At 41.0% G+C, this 20,402-nt stretch overlaps 1 protein-coding gene across 3 annotated transcripts in view; it reads left to right on the top strand.

Moving 5' to 3' along the window:
• Positions 1–20,402, top strand: part of DUS2 (dihydrouridine synthase 2) — a 1,571,638-nt gene that overhangs the window by 1,500,624 nt on the left and 50,612 nt on the right. For all 3 annotated transcript variants that reach the window (XM_044082049.1, XM_044082046.1, XM_044082048.1), the window contains one exon: positions 4,559–4,632. In XM_044082049.1, the coding sequence (XP_043937984.1) occupies positions 4,559–4,632 (74 nt within the window). The remainder of the gene's footprint in view (positions 1–4,558; positions 4,633–20,402) is intronic.

Here is a 20,402-nt window from a genome sequence, read left to right as displayed (position 1 = left end):
TGTCCCTCCTCTTTGGAGGATTCTTTCTCATTCACCTGATCAAACTCTTATTTTCCATCCTGTCGTCCAAAATATGCTAGCTTGGGCAGTGATAGAAGCTGTTTCTTCTCTTTAGTTAGGCAAAGAGTTGTATTCAAGGATGTTTCTGGTGCCAAAGAAAGAAGCTAATTGGAGACCAATTCTGGACCTTTCCTTTCTAAGCCAGTTTGTGGTAGTACCCGAATTCAGAATGTTGCAACTTCACAACTTGTTAACCTTGCTCCCTGTTTGAGCGTGTCTTCACATTCCAGTAGATCCAGATTTCAGATGTTTCTTAAGGTTTCCTTTGTCTAGATCACATTATCACTTCTCTGCTTTACTTTTTTTGGACTATCTATTGCTCAAAGAATGTTCACAGGGTGTCTGTCTGATGTGATAGCCTACTGCAGACTGTAAGGCATTCACATTTTCCATTATTTAGATGACTTGCCTATATTTGCAGAGTCTATTTCAAAGTGTCAGGAATATCTTACTTGGGTAAGGGATCTCCTACACAGACATGTATTCCAAAAGAACATTCATAAGTATTTTCTGACATTTGCTACAGGATTGTTTTTCTGGGGTGTTTGCTAGACACCTCAGTTCATAGAACTTGTCTTCCACAAGGAAAAATAGATCTGTATTTAGATCTATTCCTACAATTTTCCACTCAGACTTATGTGTCAGCAAGGGAATTCCTCAGGATTCTAAGTCTCATTGCATCCATGATCCTCATGATTCCTCTTGCTGTTGTCCACATGAGAAAGATACAGTGGTCGTAGCATCAGCATTCTTTTACTTTTCATATTCCAGTTTTGGGGGTTGTGAAAAGGGAGGTTATGTGGTGGAGACACCAAATTTCTCAGAATCCAAGTCTCCCATTCTCCCCTCCTGCTCCAAAATAGAAAGTCACAAGACACCTCAGACTTTTCTTGGGAAGCAGTGTGAACAGAAATAAAAGTGCAGGATCTTTGAAGTAAAAAGGACAGACCAAAACACACAAACACAGAAGAGATGTTAGCTCTCATAAATAATTTCAACTTGGTCAGTCATATGTGATCCCGAGACCTTCACAAGGGTTTATAGTCAACCCTACAGGGATGTAGTACATAAACAAGGGGGAGCCACCTCTTACCCTCTGTGCAGACTATCCATGGTAGCCTGGGATATAAAATAAGGGGGGCACCTCTTACCCTCTGTGCAGACTATCCATCGTAGCCTGGGATATAAAATAAGGGGGGCACCTCTTACCCTCTGTGCAGACTATCCATGTTAGCCTGGGATATAAAATAAGGGGGGGGCACCTCTTACCCTCTGTGCAGACTATCCATGGTAGCCTGGGATATAAAATAAGGGAGGCACCTCTTACCCTCTGTGCAGACCATCCATGGTAGCTTGGGATATAAAATAAGGGGGGGTACGTCTTACCCTCTGTGCAGACTATCCTTAGTAGCCTGGGATTATAAAATAAGGGGGAGCACCTCTTAGCCTCTGTGCATTCTATCCATGGTAGCCTGTGGTATAGCTTTTCAGCACAATCTCACTGTACAGGTATCAGAGCAAAATTATGTGGCAGACAAGATGATCAGGATGAGGACAGACCCTCACAAATAAAAACTGAATCAAAAGGTCTTCCAAAATTTTATCCATCTGTGGGGAACATGTCAAGTATATCTTTTTTGCCTCGGTTGTCAACTTTCTGCAACAGGATTCCATGCAAGAAGGCCTAGGTGATAGATTCCTTTCATTTTCCTTGGACAGGAATTTTCATGTATGTTTTCCACCCTCTCCACTAATGCCCACGTCATTCTGAAAATTTCAGAATGACTCCCTTCTGGCCCAGGCAACAGTGGTTCTCCCTTCTGATAGAATTGGCCTGGGGCAGTTACCTCAAATGTCCTCACAGACTGGATTTACTCACACAAGACCAGGGGTGTTTGATGCATCCTGACCCCAAACAACTGCAGCTGACTGTCTGGTTGGTAGAGTTTTAATACCTTTTAGGCACCTGCTTTTCGAGGTTGTGCAGCAGGTATCTGCTTCTAGAAAATCATATGTTAAATGGAAAAGGTTTTGTAGTTGGTGGCAAGGAAATAGCAGTACTGCATTGCACCTCATTCAAGGTTCATTTGGCAGCCATTTCAGCATGTCTGCCTACGGATCCCCTTCTTTCAATGCAGTCTTAATGCAATTTTTGAAAGGTGCTGCATACAAGACCTTCTAGAAAACAGGTGGCCCATCCTTTTGATCCGCTCATTAGGCTGACTTGAGTTTCTTGAGAAGGAGACAGTCTTACTTATTGTTCTGATGTCTGCAAGAAGGGTATCCGAGTCGCGAATTCTTAAGCTGGGTTAACCTTATCTCATTTTCCACAAAGATAAGGTTTCTTTGAGAACTAATCCTTCTTGTATGCTTAAAGTGGTATCCAGGTTTATTTAACGATCCATCTCCCTATGTTTTTCCCAAAACAAAAAAATGAGGGAAAAAGTATACTTCATACATTGGATGTCCACAGACAACCCGGGTATTATCTTGACAGAACAAAATCTTTCAGAGCTTCTGATCAGTTTTTCATTTCTTATGAAGGTAAAAAGAAAGGACAACCTGTGTCAAATTGATTATTCCAAATGTTTTTTCTTCTTGTATTACTTTTTGTTACTCTCACTACAACATAACTATTTCAGACAGTGGCAAGGCTCATTCTTCTAGGGCCTTGGCTCAAACTGTGGCTTTTACGAAAGGACTGGATTCTAGACGTATTCTAGAAGCAGCAACATGGTCATCTGTGCATACTTTTAAGAAACACTGTAAACTAGGTTCCTTCTCCAGGTCAAGGCTAAGCTTTGCTAGGACCTTTCTCATGGGGCCCTGGAACCCTCACCCTTCCTCCACACAGTCTGTCTAGGCTATGGCAATCTGCCCATATAACTAATGCTACTGCAGCAGTGATCAGTATAAAGACCATTGCATAACTGTGTGAGTAAACTTAACATAACCGTTAATGTTCAAATGATCACTGCTGCATTAGCTGCTGCCTCCCTCCATTATTTTTGTGTGTTTCTATGTCAGGCTGCATCCTTTTCCTAGCATCGTCCTTCTCAGTGCTTTAGTCTCCCTGTCTGTTGGCATGAAAGCTCCGAAGGAATTGGTGCCCAAACCTGACTTGATGTCTGCTCAGCTTAAGCTGACTAACATTTTAGGCATGTGGAAGGTGCCCTGAAGCTTCAGAAGCTGTCTGGCTGTTATATCCTTAGGCTACTGGAGCAGCAAGCATTCAAACATCTGTTATGGCAAGTTTACTTTTTACCTTGGATAACCTTGTACACGTTGCTGCCTGAAAGTCTTATTACATTATCTTTAGTGATAGCCATTTTATGCCACAGTCAAGTTATTAGTTATTGTTTTGTAATATAAATATTTTGAAACCCTCTTTTGCTCTGCACAATCATTGATTTATTTTTAAAACTGGGGGACTTTGGAAATGATTAGTTGTGTGTGCTGTGATTCTTGACATGATCAGGTAGGTGTTTTTGTAAACTTTTCTAACTTCATAGACTGCAGCTAAAATGTATCTAGAATCAATGTTCTTTTAACTTACATGCAAAATAATTTAGCTTGAAAACATTTCTAGCAAAATTAGCTCCATTCTGTGAGATTACAGAAGGTTACAAAAGCATCCAATTGCACTTCAAACAGGGCTAATTGTTTCTGAAAGCACCACCGTTCTTTTATTCGTGCAGCAACCTAATTTGAAATATTGATCAGCATAAGGTTTTCTCCTTTCCTACAGCTGCATAGTTTCTTTTCATCCAAATTCTGCTGCCTTCAGTTACTGGAAGCTGTCCTTCCACATACAAGCTTGGTTTGTCACCAGCTGTATGAGAGTGTCCTTCCACATACAAGCTTGGGTTGTCACCAGCTATGTGAGAGTGTCCTTGCACATACGAGCTTGGTTTGTCACCAGCTGTGTGAGAGTGTGCGTCCACATACAAGCTTGGGTTGACACCAGCTGTGTGAGAGTGTCCTTCCACATACAAGCTTGGGTTGTCACCAGCTGTGTGAGAGTGTCCTTCCACATACAAGCTTGGGTTGTCACCAGCTATGTGAGAGTGTCCTTGCACATACGAGCTTGGCCTGTCACCAGCTGCATAGGCGTGCCCTTGCACATACAAGCGTGGCTTGTCACCTTCTGTGTATTTGCACAACACAGAAGTACAGTCTTACTACTTATTAGCTGTCTGTTGCCAGAGCTTCTGTACACAAGATTTTTATGTATTCCTGCAGGAGTTATAGTGGCATGGTGGCATGTTCCTGCAGATGTGTATGTACAAAATGTAAATGTGTGTCAGTATATGTACAGTGTGCAATTACGGCAGGTTTGTGCTCTGAAATGTCAGTAATGGTGAGGGATCAAATCCTGGCAGATTAAGAAATAGAAGTATACTAGGCATAACTTGTGATTCTTAGGTTTGAGTTTCTGTGTTTTGCCTTTATTACAAAACCGTTTCTTGATCATGTACTTTCAACTGTTTCTTTGTAGATTCAGAGACCATTAGATCGATTCTTCTGTTCTACGGTGACAGTGGATGGGAAGAAGTACAGGTCCACAGTGTGGTAAGCGTAACATGCTTAGTACATCAAAGCACTTGTACATTGTTATCTTTATTATTTGTTACACAATAGGTGTATTTTGTTGGGTCTGTGTTCTTTTACTTAAATGTACTGTGTTGAATTAGTTTGTTGTTCACAGAGCTATCCTGTACTTTTAAAGGTAATTGCATTTTTGCTAGTCAGCCATGCAGGTGTGAGCAGCTGTTCTTGGCAATGCATTTAACAGAGATACTGGCAGACAGTACATGGTTTTCAAAGAGTCTTATTGAAAACATGTACCTTGTGCAACGGTGGTACAAGGTTCCTGACAGAAGTCCACTTTTTTGGGGGTCAGAAGCAGGTAGTAGGACTGCAAGAGAAAACCAGCCATACATAGTTTTTCATTTTCCATAACATCCTATGACGCCATTACTAAAGCAATGAACAAGGAGATCAAATGTCATACATTTACGCAGGCACATGTTAGAATTCTGAGGACCATAACTGTGATCTTCAGAAATGCAAAACTATTTCAGGATTAGGGAACATGTACTAAGTCCAAGTATATTAGACTATTCTCTCTACTCCAATATACAGCAAACGTTCTATAAAGGTGTAGCAACAAACTTTATTTTTCAGAGTTCAGGACCACCATGTTTAGGTTTTTGGTTGTGAAAGGAAGTATATATACATGTATGTATTTGTAGTAAAATGAGTAAGTGTTTTATATTATATTATATTATATTATCTTAGACTATTCTATCTACTCTGAGATATAGCAAAAGTTCTATGAAGGTGTAGCAGCAAACTTTGAAATGTGCATTTAATGTAAGGAATCTAAGTTAAACAATATGGGCGTGGAATATACCAGAATCTACTCAATGGTGATATGTTTTTTTTTTGCCTCAGGAGTAAAGATAAACTCAAATTGCTATCAGTAAATTGCTATACAAACCATACACTGGTTACATTTTATAACTATTTTATAATTGCATTTGTCTTTATTTTGTTTTAAAAATATATATGCATACCTTGTTATTGGTTATAAATTATTGGTGGTCAGCGTTACTCTGTGGTTGTGAGGCAGATCCTTTGTGTGGTTTGTGTGAAGTACAGTCTTGGTCAGAACATCTCACTGTCTGTTTTGACAGGCATAAGATACTTTGCTATGCTGTGGGAAATCTTTTTTATTATTCACAGCATAGCATTGCTTCAGGGAGGATCATGTTCATATGTTTTTAGGCCAACACATGTCTTCAAGTACGAACACATGTACAATTAAGGATGCTAATTCTGTTGTCTATCTTAAGATGACTATTTCAGGTTCCAGGATTGCAAATTTGCACTTCCTAATTAAAATGAAGGCTTCTTTTAGCTGTTGCTTTGTTTACAATAACATGCTAGTGGAATACAAGTCTTGATTTAGGAAAAGGACATGGTGACTATTTATTTTCCTTATTAAAACAATGATTAGAGTTCTTGAGTGTTGTACAAATTGGCTGTGGGTTACATTGTATTAAATTTGAGGCTTAATTTTTCTTTTGGACACGTTGATTGACTGACTGATGCAGCTTTCTGTACAGGTGGTGTGGTACAACAATGCTTTAATGTGTTTCTCTGAAAGACACTGATGTGGGTTTCTGTACATATGTTGTGATACAACAGTGCTTTAATGTGTTTCTCTGAAAGACACTGATGTGGGTTTCTGTACATGTGTTGTGGTACAGCAATGTTTTAATTTGTTTTTCTAAAAGACACTGATGTGGGTTTCTGTACATATGTTGTGATACAACAGTGCTTTAATGTGTTTCTCTGAAAGACATTGATGTGAGTTTCTGTGCGTGTGTTGTGGCACAGCAATGCTTCAAGGTGTTTCTCTGAAAGACTGTTAGTATTATTATACGTTTATGTCTAGCGTACTTCATCCCATATACCAGTGGGAGCCTTGCAAGTTCACATGCTCAGGACAGCATTGCTTCCAAGCTTACCCATGCTTTTTTCAGCATTAGGAACATAGGGTGATCATTTTTGGGGACGAGCTCCTTAGTGTGTTTTTTTTGTATCAGCATGACTCATGTAATATCAGTTCACTTCACAGAGACAGTCTTTAGTAATGAAATGTAGTGTGGATTTGTCATTCTACACCTGAAGGTTCTGATGTCACCCGGCATTGTCGCTGTTGATATCTGACAGCTTCTGATTGGTTATCCTAGTCATCCGCCCAAAATTAGATATGGCTGTGGTCTGTGCCTTTCATCCAACCGTGGATCATGATATGGCCCTAATTCTCGCTGTGATGACGCTGTAGTTATCCTTCCATCAGTGATCATTTGGTCAATCAGCCATCTGTAGACATGGGTGTGGTCATGTGCCTCTCCAGGGTGTATTGGTCTGCCTTGGTAGTTATGATATTTCTAGGTGTGTTTTCAGTTTGCTTTTTATGAACATCACTTTTCATACACAGCTGGTCACTGTATAGACATGTGCTGAGATATTTTTGTAAACATTGTGATAACCAAACTATCCAGTTTACTTTTTAACAGTTTTTACTTTTTTTGTATATTTATAAATCTAACATTGGAGGCCTTTTGTAGTGAGTAATTTCTGGGCTGATGTCATCCAACACCATTAGTTTGGAACAATTAAGAATTTGCTGTAGCATCCTTGTAACACCTCTGGTCATTCCACCTCATCATGTTGCACACCAGACCAGAAGTGCGTTAACATCCCCACTACTTCTCAATATGTCATTCTAAATCCTGTTTGCAGAAGAGCTTCTGCCTTCATTGTTGAAATGCTGGCCTCTCTGAAGTGATCCTCTATTCATCAGACCACAAGCCAGAACCCTGTCCAGAACCATTTCTCACTCAACATCTTTATCATGTCTGCTGTATAAATTATTGGTGGTCAGCGTTACTCTGTGACCTAATCTGAGCCAGCTGCTTTGCCCACGTTCTTTTTCCTTAGTGGTATTCTAGGGAGGCTTTTCCTCTTTCATCGTAGGCTGTGTCTGGGGCAGTACAGCTTCTGTGGGGCTTTCTTCATTCAGAAGATGCTGGATGTACTCCTTATCTGCCTTTGATGTCCTGTGGACTGGTTATCTGCCTTTGATGACCTGTGGACTGGTGAGAAGGTTGTTGCTGGCATCGCTTAGGAATGGTGTCTGATGGCTATCTTTTTTATATTTGTGTCTTTGCTTTGCATTCTGATATAGTTCCTTTGTGCCATTTACTGAGTCACTTTCCAGATGGTGGCAGAGTCTCTCTGATGGCTTGTTCTTTGCTATTGCAACTGCTATATTAGCCTGCTTGCTAGCTGAGCAGTATTCCTTTTTGGCCTGGTCCATCTTTTCTGTCTACCACTTTTCCTTACACTCATTCTTTCTTTTGATGACTTTTTAGACTTCTGCATTCCTCCACCGGCTTTCCTTACTTATCCTATTTCCAAACCTGGCTTGGCTGCATGTCTGTTCTATAGTCCTCACACACACTGTTTTGAGGCACTGCCATTTTTCTTTGGTCTGCCTGTTTTTTCCTATTACTGAGGTACTAGAGCCCTGAGTAATTCCTCAAACTCTTATGCTGTCTCTTTCCAGTAAACTTTCATGTCTTCAGCCTAGTCTTTGTTGACTTCAGAGCCTTCTATGACTACTGCTTGCAGCTGATTGTGGCAACCAATGGTTTATGCTGTGGGCCAGCTGTTTCACTGAGGATGACTTTGCAATCACTGATTCTACCCAAATGTCCTTTCCTTACTTAGAGAAAGTCTCCCTAAGTTGCATATTGGCCACTGTTGCAATCTTGTGACTGTCTCTTCCTGAACCATATGTTGACCACCATCAAGCCATTTGCCAGCCAGAAGTCTAGAATGGCTGCCCTTCTTTATTCCTGTTGCCCCACCCATGTAGATCCAGGCAGTCCTCATATTCTTTACTGTTTGTCCCATCCTTGCACTGGAGTCTGATTGCCATGAGTCTATCACTAATTCTGATGACATTCCTATTACCCATGCAATTGTCATGATTTCTCTTAAAGAGGCCTAATGAGGAGCTTTGCTTGACGTGAATGGGCAGCCTATTCCAGAGCAGGGGAAATCTCTGGGATAGGAGTCTATCCCTCCAACATCTTCTGTTTATTGTGGTGACAGGGTTTAGGTCCCGGGAGTGTGTGGCTGGTAGAGATTGGAATTTTTTTAAGTGTAGCATGTCCATCAGGTCTGGGTTAGACATGGCTTTGTATGTTAGGCAGAGGTTGCCTTGAAGAAGGCGAATTGCGAAGGAGAAGCGCTGAAGTTTTTTGAGACGGTCTGCATATGGCATCTGTTTGAGGCTGGTAATCCTCTTAGTGAGGTGTTTCTGTGACCTTTCCAGCTGTTACAAATGTCTTGTGAGGTACATGCCAAAAGGGGTGGTGTACTCTATGATGGGTCTAATAAAGGATGAGTAGAGGGGAATGATGACTTCTCTTTTTCTAGAGGAGAACCCTTTTGTAATGAGATGTGCCACATAGAAGGATTTCCTGACTACTGTGGCGACATGATTATCAAAGGAGAGACTACTACCCACCTGTGTCTCAAGGTCTCTTATCACGCTTTTGGTGTTTAGTATGCTACCGCCTATGTAGCAGTAGTTCATCGGTACAGTATTTTCCCCAAAGGGGATGACAGTGCACTTCTTGGCATAGAGCTTTAGGCCATGACTTTGACACCAAGCATCAGTCTCTGTGAGGCCTATTTGTAGAATGTCCACATCCTTAGGCGACTCAGTTATGGCTCCTAGTTTGCAGTCATGTGCGAATTTCATTAGCCAGAGACCAACTGTATTTGCCTGGACTTCAAAGAAGTAGATACTGAACAGGAGGGGACCCAGGACCAAACCTTGTGGTACTCCGCTTGTCACTGGTCTGAAGTCAGACTTGGAGTTGGCTACTTTCACTGTGTGGGTTCTGTCAATGAGCCAGTTGGCCGCCCATCTTGTGACATAGGGATTTATGCATAGTCCAGCGAGTTTATATATAATACCAGAGTGGGGGATGATGTTGAAAGCCTTGGCGAGGTCAAGATAGGCTGTCTGCACTACCTTACCTTCATCTACGGCTCCATTGACTGCTTCGAAGAAGTCGGTCAGGTTTTGGAGGCATGATCTACCCTTTACAAACCCAAACTGAGTGGGGTCTAGAGTTTGGAGGTTACCTATGTCTTTGTTTATAAGCTCTAGGATGATGCGTTTCATGGCCTTGCAGACCAGGCTTGTCAGGCTAATGGGGCGGTAGTTCCCAGGGTCTGTGGTGACACCCCCATTGTGGAGTGGGATAACTGTTGCTGTGTGCCACTCCTTAGGCACAAAGCCTGAAGTGAGGCTATGGTTGAATGTAGTATTTGGGTGGGGTGCCAGTTCGTTCTGTAGTTCATGCAGAATGCAGCCTGGGATGTTGTCTGTTCCCATAGATGCTGTGTTCTTGGCTTTGGAGAGTGCGGTCTTCACCTGTGCGGCCATGATTTCTGGGGGTTTGCAATCATCGAGTATGGGCCCTTTGGGGGGTGAGGGGGGGTGAAGTTAGCACTGAACCTGTCTGCCAGGATGCTGGCAATATCAGTTGGTTCGTTAAATATAGTGCCATTGTGCTGTAGTTCAGAGCAGATCTGAGTGTTGCCATTGAGATTCTTGACATAGCTGTAGAAGGCTTTGTGGCTGTCTTTAGAATCCAAAGTGATTTTATTTTTGTAACTAGCTTTGGAGGATTTTATGAGGGATTTCAGCTTTTTGCTGAGGCTGCCCAGGGAGTTCCTGCAGTCATGGGATTTGACTCTTTTCTGCAACAGTTTCTTCCTTCTGTTGTAGAGCTTGTTTATACCAGGGGACCACCAGATTGGCTTCCCTTTTCTGGAGGATAGTGTCTGGGTTCTGTTGTGGATGGCATGGTCAATGCACTCGTGTATGTGCTTATACAGTGCATTTGTATATGATTCAGCAGTCGTGCCACTATTTTCCATCTGTGTGGCTGTAATGAAGTTTGTCACTTCTGACTTAAGAAGCATGAAGTTAGCCTTGGAGATATTTTTTTACGGTGGTTTCCTTAATGGGGAGGGAGTGGGATATGGATATCTAGGGTGATTAGCCTTGTGGTCGGACCTGATCAGCGAGGAGTTGACCTCTGGCATGGAGCATCTGTTACCTATATTGGTAATGACCAGGTCCAGGATGTTGCTACCCCTGGTAGGGATATAGGCAAGCTGGTCCAGGGCATTGGAATTGATGAATTCCAGAAAACGTTGGGCAAATGAGTTAGCACATGAGTAGTTTTCCCAGTTGATGGAGGGGTAGTTGAAATCTCCCAAAATTAGGGTATTGGGCTGTATCTTAATATTATCCAGTATATCAAGAAACATGGAGTGGGTGTCCTGGGGCATGGCGGGGGATCTGTAACACTCTGCAACCTGAATTGCAGTCTTGCCCAGAGTTAATTGTACTTGGATAATTTTGGAGACATTATGTTTAGCAACTAGCCTGAAGGTGTGGCTATCCTTTATGACTATGGACATGTCTCCTCCTCCTTTAGTATTTCGGTCCGGGTTGGGTGGCCGAAAGGTATGGTAAGAATTGTAGCCTGGTAATGCAGGGGTGCTCTCTGGAGCCTTAAACTAAGTCTTTGTCACTGCACAGATGTCGATGTTCTCTATCTTAAGGAGAGCATCGAGTATGTCCATTTTGAGGTTTAGACTTCTAGCACTGAGTAGCATTACCCTTAGATTTTGCTTGTTTATGTCTACTATGGTAGTGCATTTGATGTTTGAGCCTTGCTTAAAAAAGGCAGTATAGGGGCAGTAAGACCCTTAGCCAGTATCTGGAATCCCAGCAGTGATAGGTGCAGGCTATTTCTGGCAAAGCATCGTGACCTGTTGATTATGTCAGCCCAGGCAGACAGATATCCCCTTGGAATGAGACCAGAATCTTAGACAATTGTTGAAGTCAGTCATTTTGTCCCTGTACTGTGGCATCATTCTGGGAGATGGCAGGATGCTACTCAGGGCTAGTGTCATACCTGCCTGGGCCACATGGTCAGAGAGCTCCTCCATGTTGCTTTTCATGTAGTCCAGGGAAGTACGTCTCAGCTCATTCACTCCAACATGGACAATGACAGAGTCATACTTGTACTTGTAGAGGGACCTGACTGCGTGCATTATATGGCGGATCCTGGCACCTGACAGGCAGCTGACAGTGACTTTCTCCTTGTTCAGCCTGGTGAGGGGAACATCAGTGTGCCTGACTGTAGAGTCGCCAATGACTAGTGTGCTGGGTACATTGTTTTTCCTTATGGGGTGAGGTTGAGTGTCATACTGATTTTGTGGGCTGTGTGTCATTCAGGTAGTGTTGGGGGTGGTGGTTGCTTGCGTTTCGGCTTTGGAGGTCTCTGTTGTTTGGGCAGACTTTTATTGAGAACCTCCACGAATGTGGGTGCATGTTTTGTATTACTATGTGTGGGTTTGGGAGGTGCAGGTTTTGATGGACTGTGTGTTGAGTGCGGTGTGGTGTTAACCTTCTCCTCTTGACTGTCTAGTCCAGTCTTGGATTGAGAGAGCTTGGCTTCCAGTTTGGCTATATAGGTGCTTCTCTCACAGGTTGTAGTGTTGGATGGTAGGAGGAGAGGGTTGTCAGTGTACATGAGGCAATTGCTACATTGCCCCAAGATGCCCAGATTTATCAGGTGGACAGGAGAAAACACCAGGAGCTGACCCTTGGACACGTCTGGTTAGTGCTTATTAATTTAAGTACTGGGTGCTGATTTCCACTTGATTAGTGAGGAAAGTTGAGTGCTGCAGTAATTTGTAGATTATTTAATGCTTGCAGCGAGAGTTGGATAAGTGCGGAGCACCAGGAACAGTTGTGAGTGCTAAAACTAGAAGACTGGCTAGTTTTAAGGGAACAGGAACAGTTTGGAGTGCTAAAACTAGAAGACTGGCTCATTCAAGGTAACAGAAACAGTTTTGAGTGCTAATACTAGAAGGCTGGCTAGTTCATGTGAACAGAAACAGTTTTGAGTGCTAAAACTAGAAGACTGGCTAGTTCTAAGGGAAAGTCTGAAGAGCAGACTTTCTGGCACTGGGAAGAGTTTAACCTCAGTTAAATGCTGCTGCATGCATGGTCTGCAAAACCACACAAACACAGTTTTTTAAACAGAAATATGAAAGGAATAGAAATAGCCCAAAACAGCCAATAAAACTACAGATTCTGAGCTGAAACCACTCCTCCAGGCGACAGATAGGCTGTTTCAAAGCTCACCACTCTCACTGATGAACAGAGAAGCTTCCCTCTACCTCAGAAAGGTCTGGGCAACACAGAAACTTACAAACAGCCCAAAATTTAGCAAAATCTGAAAACCAGACTCTACTAGCTCTAGAAAGGTAGGAAACAAGTACAGAGATAGGATTTTTTTTTTAAAATGTTAAAGCAGATGCAAGTAAAAAAAACACTTTTAAAGCAGGAAAAGTGTGTAGCCCTTTACAATTAAACAGATGAAAAAAAACACTTAAAAACAACAAATTAAAGTGCAACAATATAAGAATTCAAAAAACAGTTCAAATAAGTAGCACAGTTAATAAAAATGGTTGGAATAATGCAGCTAGCAAAAATAAGCAATAAAAAGCAAAACAGAGGTACTTAATCCACTCAAATTCTCCCTTTTCTCTCTCTGCCACTGTAGGACTTTGCAGGGCACCCAGGCAAGCTCTTCCTGAGGTAATGCAAGCACAAAAACTGCGCAAACACGGATTTTTAAACAGAAAGATGAAAGGAATAGAAATAGCCCAAAACAGCCAATAAAACTACAGACTCTGAGCTGAAACCACTCCTCCAGGTGACAGATAGGCTGTTTCAAAGATCACCACTCTCATTGATGAACAGAGAAGCTTCCCTCTATCTCAGAAAGGTCTGGGCACACAGAAACTTACAAACAGCCTAGAATTCAGCAAAATCTGAAAAACGGACTCTACTAGCTCTAGAAATGTGGGAAACGAGTACAGAGCTAGGATGTTTTTTGTTTTTTCAAAAGTTAGAGCAGATACAAGAAAAAAACACTTTTAAAGCAGGAAAAGGCTATCACACTTGAGTGTGTAGCCCTTTGCAATTAAACAGATGAAAAAACACTTAAAATGATTAATTAAAGTGCAACAATATAAGAATTCAAAAAACAGTTCAAACAAGAACAGAAATCACTCCTCTTGTGGTAGATAGGATACCTAGTGCCTACCACTCTCACTGGCAAGCTAGACGGCTTCCTGCCAACACAGAAAGGTTTGGTGGTCTCAGAAGCTTACAAACACTCCTGGATACAGCAAATCTGTATCTGAACTAGACTAGTTATAGGAAAGGTGGAAACAAGCACAAATGCAGGCTTTTAAACCAGAAAGTTGAGAGAGATGGAAAAACTGCCCAAATGCCAATAAACTACAATTTCTGGGCCAGACACCACTTCTCTTGTGGTAGATAGGCTACCTAGTGCTTACTACTTCCACTGATAAGCTAGAAGGCTTCCCTTCAACACAGAAAGGCTTGGGCGGCTCAGAAGCTTACCAACAGTCCTGGATACAGGAAATCTGTATCTGGACTAAACTATTTACAGGAAAGGTGGGAAACAAGCACAAACGATGGTTTTTAAACCAGAAAGTTGAAAGTGATGGAAAAACTGCCCAAACAGCCAATTAACTACAGTTTCTGGGCCAGAAACCACTCCTCTTGTGGTAGATAGGCTATCTAGTGGTTACCACTCCCACTGATAAGCTAAAAGGCTTCCCTCCAACACAGAAACGTTTTGGATCTCAGAAACTTACCAACAGCCCTGGATATAGTAAATCTGTATCTAGACTAGACTAGTTACAGGAAACAAGCTTAGAATTTTTTTTTCAGAAAGCAGCTAAAACAGTACTAAAAACAATTCCAAGTGCAGTGCGAGCTAGCACACTTGAGTATGTAGCAGTATTAAAGTAAGTACAGTTTAAATAAATGCAATTTATTCAAAATGTAATCTGAACTAAATTCAAATCTGAACAATCAAAAAGTGGCAAAAAATATACTTATCAGCTGAGAAGCACACTCAGTCAAAACACAAGGAGAGAGATTTTTTTAGTGAAGTGCAACGGGAGGGAGGAGGAGAAGAAGATAATTCAAGGTTAATAACACAAGTGGGTTGGCCTTCTCAAATGTTCTCTCTTTGTCAGATAGAATGAACACTAGACTGGGAGGAGTGTCCCAGATCAAATGTACAGTAGAGGCGGGGAACTGCAAAGCCACCAAATATAACAACACCACAGGAATAGGGAGGATGGGTGGGAGGGAGAAAACCAGTTTCAGAACAGATGAGAAAACAGCAAACAAAGTCAGCAAATATATAAAATAATTCAGTCAGGCAAAATAATTAAGACAATGCAGAACACTGAAAAGTTAAAGTGCCAAGGAATATACTTATCAGATTATTTGAGAAGCACTCTAGTCAGAACACAAGGAGATTCTAACAGTGTATGCAGGAATTTACAAATAGGGACTATTTTTAAATCGGCAAGTCTTGAAATAATCAGGATTTTTGTATCACTGTTAGTATGTAATGAACTAACATCGACAGTAGCCCAGAAAAAAAAATCATCCTGCCATTTCACTTTCTTCAAACCCTTACATAGTTCACCAGTATTCTTGATATGAGATGGTACCCTCACCAAATATTTTTAAAATGAAAATCCAAAAATAGGCTCACATATTCCAAATAGGAACCTATCATAGAGACAGTCGGTCTTCCAGGGGGACACCTTAAGTCCTTCTGGATCTTTGGAATAGTGTAAAACATTGGATCCCTGGGTTCCTTAACAAACAATTTTTGCACATCCCTATTACCCAAGAAGCCCAGTCTTTCACCTCTTTTCAACATTTCCTACAATTCTCCATTAAACCACTGTAAGGGGTTGTTAGGCAGTGTAACATAATCATCGTTGTCACCAATTTAATCCACAACCATTTTTTGATAACCCTCTCTACTCATTATAACCCAGTTTGCCCCCCTTATCTGCTTGCTTGAAAACATATTTATCTAACTGGGAATGTACCACTTGTAATTCAGCCCATTCCCATTTTGTTAAGTTGTATGTTGTATTATTCCTGAGAAAAGCACCAAATTTATGTTCCACTCTCTTACACACCACATTTTCAAACAATTTAATGGACATATACTACCTCGGTGGCATACATTTATTCTCTTTTGAGGAAAAATAAGGTACCTCAAGATGGCCATAACCTGTGTTAAAGCCATCATAATCTGATTTATGTTCTGACTTACACATTTTCATCATTATCCACATTTAACATCTCATTTGAATCATCATTAATGCATTCAGAAAACAAATTAGTTTCATGTGTACTAAAATCCAATGTGTCATCATCACAATCAGAACCCACTTCAGATAAAACATTAATAGTCTTATCAATAAAATACACCTTCAAAAACTATTTTTGACAAAAGCGTTTGACATCTAATATAATGTCCGCTAAGCAAGATAATCTGGTGGGAACAAATTTTGGAGCTTTCAGTAACACATTTTTAAAGTCGTCAGTTAGTAAAAAAATCAGATAAATTTATAATTCTTAATTGTTCAGTCACGTTTTCCCATTTAACAATATGGGGAGTCTTAGCAAATCACTAACTTGCTCAGCATTATAAACATTAGCAAGTTCGGACCGTTCATTAACAAGTTCCCCCAACAGTAACGGTAAACAAGGCCCAGGTTCCAACAGAAAGTCATTGCTTATTTCTTGTTGTCATGGTTGTTGTAGCCATTCTTCTCCCGACCTTTCCGGTAGTAGCTGTGCGTCTGTCTCTGCCTAGGGAATTGTTTTCCTGATGTAAATTTTTTGGGGATTCATTCATTTTCCCCACATGGACATCATCAAAAGACACTTTTTTTACTGCTAGCACTTGTATCTGCCGAAGAATGCTTGGTTGGTTGAATGCTTAGGTTGTTGAATGCTGAAATGTGGACACCTAAACATTGAAATCTAATAAACATGACAGGTCAGTTATGCTAATTTTTTCCCAGGGAAACAATTTGCATGGCCAACAAAAAAAAAAACTCTAATCAAAGGGGGGGGGGGCTTCAACCCACCACACCCCCCCAACTAAATATACCAACTTTGAGATCGCTCTTTATTGGGGAAAAGGGCAAATCCCCAATGACGGCTAAGCAAATTTTTTCCCAGGAAAAAAATTCACGTAATTGGCCTGTTGCGCTTATTAGACTTCACCATTTAGGTGTTGACAACCTAAGCCTTCGAAGATCTAATATAAACTGACCAAAGAAAAGAAAGAGTCATGTGTATCCCTTACACTTGAGACTCCTCCCCTGATTTTTGATCTCCCCGACCATTTGTTCCATTGTAAAGAGTAGACGTTATCTCAAAATCACTAATGTCTCGGTTCAGCTTTTTCTTTTTGTGAACTAAGATGTTCTTCTCAACCTGCTGGATTTTATTCTTTACATTTAACGTGGCTTCTTTAAACTTTGCTTCAGAAATTTCAGCGATCAGTGTGTTTTGTATCTCCGTTATTTCTGACCGCAACCTCTCAATCACTCCTTGGTTGCGTTTAACCAGAATACGGAGCCATGTTAAAGTACATCTTAAAGAAGCCTCCCTCTACTCTTCTAGCAAATCATTCTCTTCATCAGTGAAATTACCAGCAGGTAAATAGTCTATTCATAAACCTGAGGGAGTAATGTTAAGAGAAATATACTTTTCAAGCAATTTTGTGTCATAGAAAACAGTAACCTCTTTGGATAGGAGCCGCTCAAGGCGACTAAACTTCTCAACACAGCCATCATCACTACTGGAACACCATAAATCATTCATGGATAATTTTAGGTCCTTTTCATACAAAATATCAGCCAGTATCGCTCCTCCAGTAGCCTCAACTTCATTAGCACCAGAGGGAAATGGATTATTGGAAGCAGAGACCAATTCCAACGACATAGTAAGACACCAAAATGCATGGGGGCTATGAAGGTAGTTTGTTTTTTTAATGTGCTGGCATGTCCTGTTTTGACCTATGGGGGTAGTTTTAAGGATGAATTGAATAAGTTAGAATGCAGAATGATTATAAATTTTAGAACACTTTATCCTAGGGGAATGAAGAAAGACAAATTTGGCTTCAAAATAGAAGCCTTAAGGTGCAGTGCACTCCTCAACTCCTGCAGAAGAAAACAAAAAAGTAAATAAATAAAACAAATGCCCTATGTACAAAAACACTGCAGTGATAATAATTTTACTTTATAAATGTTAAAGAGCTTCTTTAATATATCATACTCAGTGTGAAGATTGGGGGAAGATGGGTGAAGGCTGACAGCAAAGCCAAATAGAATTTGCTACATAATTCTGGCATTTGTAAATATAAATATAAAATACAGGCTTGTTTCTTAAATGAAAGAAACACTGTAAAATGTGAACTTCAGGATTGTAGCAACATTGCCATCTGCTGTAAGCAAAACTAAGACAAGCATGTCAAATGTTCTTTGAAATTAAAATTATGTTTTGTATGTCCTTAAAAGTTAGAATTTGGAGTTGATGCATCTGGATTAAGCATCCTGCCTATTGTTTTAACGCTAAAGTTAATGACCAGAATTTACATGTGGAATGTCCTTTATTGCTCTAAGTGTAAAATAATGTAAATGTAGTTAATGTGTAGCCTGGGAACTCCAGGAAGGGTGAAAAAGATGATGTAATGTTTATCAGAACTGGAGTGAAAACCAGAGATTGTTAAGCATTTTGATCTTGATATTCAACTCAACACTGCTTGCTCTATGTAAGTAAGTTATCTTAGAAGTATGTTTTCTTGTAGAAATAGCTAGGATTATATTAAAGATTAGACTAAGTGTTTTTCTGTTATGTCAGAACTGTAATACGGAATTATTTTAAGTTTCTGTGCGATCTCTGGACTCTTGAGTAGCATTGTATTGTAGTAATATTGCCTTGTGTCTTTATTATGTATTATTAAATATTTTAAACCCTTTTCAACTGTGGCTGGTTTGTATAGAGTTAAGTTAAGCTCTAGAGTACATTGCATATTTATAGAGTTTATTGTACAAGGCCACTCTAATAAGCCTCAGACTGTTTAGTCACACATACCAATTGGATAATAATATTGCACAGTAATAATTGGAATGTGTAGCTGATAATTATTAGCTGGTGGTGGCAGTAATTACTACGGTATAGTCTGGGTAAAGGGGCACAGCTGGAGAATCTGTGTCAGCCTTTCCCAGGATTGCCTGTGAAGTTGTATAAATACTTACCTAAAAGTGTATGTGTGTGTGTGTGTATGTCAGCTACTTGGGCAGGGGCACGAAGCACTGGTTGGACAGAAAGGTTACTGGAGGTTAGCTTGCCAGCTAGGCTAAGTTCTGGACCTTATAGCTGTGCCAGTGGGGAGTCTTATTGGGGACCTGGAGAGCAAGGGAGCATCCAGCCCCAGACTGGCTGTGATCTCTGTGTGCACGTAAGGGAAATTGTACTTTACTGTGTGTATTTGTTATTCTTTCCTCTCATGTGAGACGCCCACTCTGGTGTTAGTGGTGAAGATTGAGGCTCCTTGATTGCTGGGCCAGGGCGTGGGCGTCACATTATGGTTTGCAGTGGTGGGATTCACTTCACATTTGTGGTGGTGGTGGATATCCACATCACATATTAATTAGTTGGCAGATACTAATTGGCTTGTAATGGTGTGGGTAGAGTGAATCCTGTAGCTTATGTGCAGTGTATTCTAAAACAGCCACAAAGTGAATACTCACAATTCACAATTGTTTTATTTCTTTTGTTAGCTTAGTTAGTCAGGGTGAGCAGGCAGCATGTCAGCAGAGGAGTATGGAAAGCTGACAAGGAGCCAGCTGGTGGAGATGTGCCAGGCTAGGGGACTGATGCATGGAATCCTGACTAAGGCAGACCTGATTGCAGTCTTGGTTACAGCTGCATCAGAAAACAGCATCCAGGAGGACAAGCAGAATGGCAGTGTTGATACAATATCTTCGAAGAATGGACAGCTCAACCTTTATACGAAGAACAATTAGACTGGCTGTGGAGATGCAGTATCCTCGGAAAATGGACAGCTCAACTTTTCTGCAGTGGACTTAAAAATCCAGCTGAAGCTAAAGAGACTTGAGTTGCAGGCCCGACGTTTGGAGATAGAGGCCGAAGATAAAGAGTGTCAGAGGAGGCATGAGGTGGAAATGCTGACTCTTCACCAGTCATGGAGGTAATGGGGAAGAGAGTAACCGGACCCCAGAAGCACAGCAGGTCATTCAATTTCTTCCGCAATTTAAAGAGAGGGATCATTTTGATAGTTTCATTCATATGTTTGAGAGGGTATGGAAACAGTATAGTGTTGAACAAAGGCTCTGGGTACGGTTCCTGACCCCCTTGCTCCATGGTAAATCTGTAAATGCATTGGCTAAAATGCCTGACTCTGTCTGTTTTGATTATACTGCTGTAAAAAATCTCTTTTAGAATGTTTTAAGCGAACACCTGAAATGTGTAGGAAAATGTTTTGTGAGCATAGAAGCAAGGCAGATGAAAATGTATGTGAATATGTTGCTGAACTGAGCACTTATTTTCATAGATGTGTGAGTGGATTGAGAGAACAAGCCCTTAGCACTTTGTCTGAGGACATGAGGATCTGGTTAGCTGATAGACACTGTGTGACTTCAGATGAGTTGGGGAAGACGGGAGACCTATACCTGGCCAGCAGGGCAGCCCTGCACAAGAAGGGGACCCC

Source organism: Protopterus annectens, chromosome 8.part1 (genome assembly GCF_019279795.1).
Source record: "Protopterus annectens isolate FY-2018-M chromosome 8.part1, PAN1.0, whole genome shotgun sequence".
Lineage (NCBI taxonomy): Eukaryota > Metazoa > Chordata > Ceratodontiformes > Protopteridae > Protopterus > Protopterus annectens.
The sequence above is the reverse complement of the archived record's forward strand: the minus strand, read 5'-3'. Positions and strand labels throughout refer to the sequence as shown.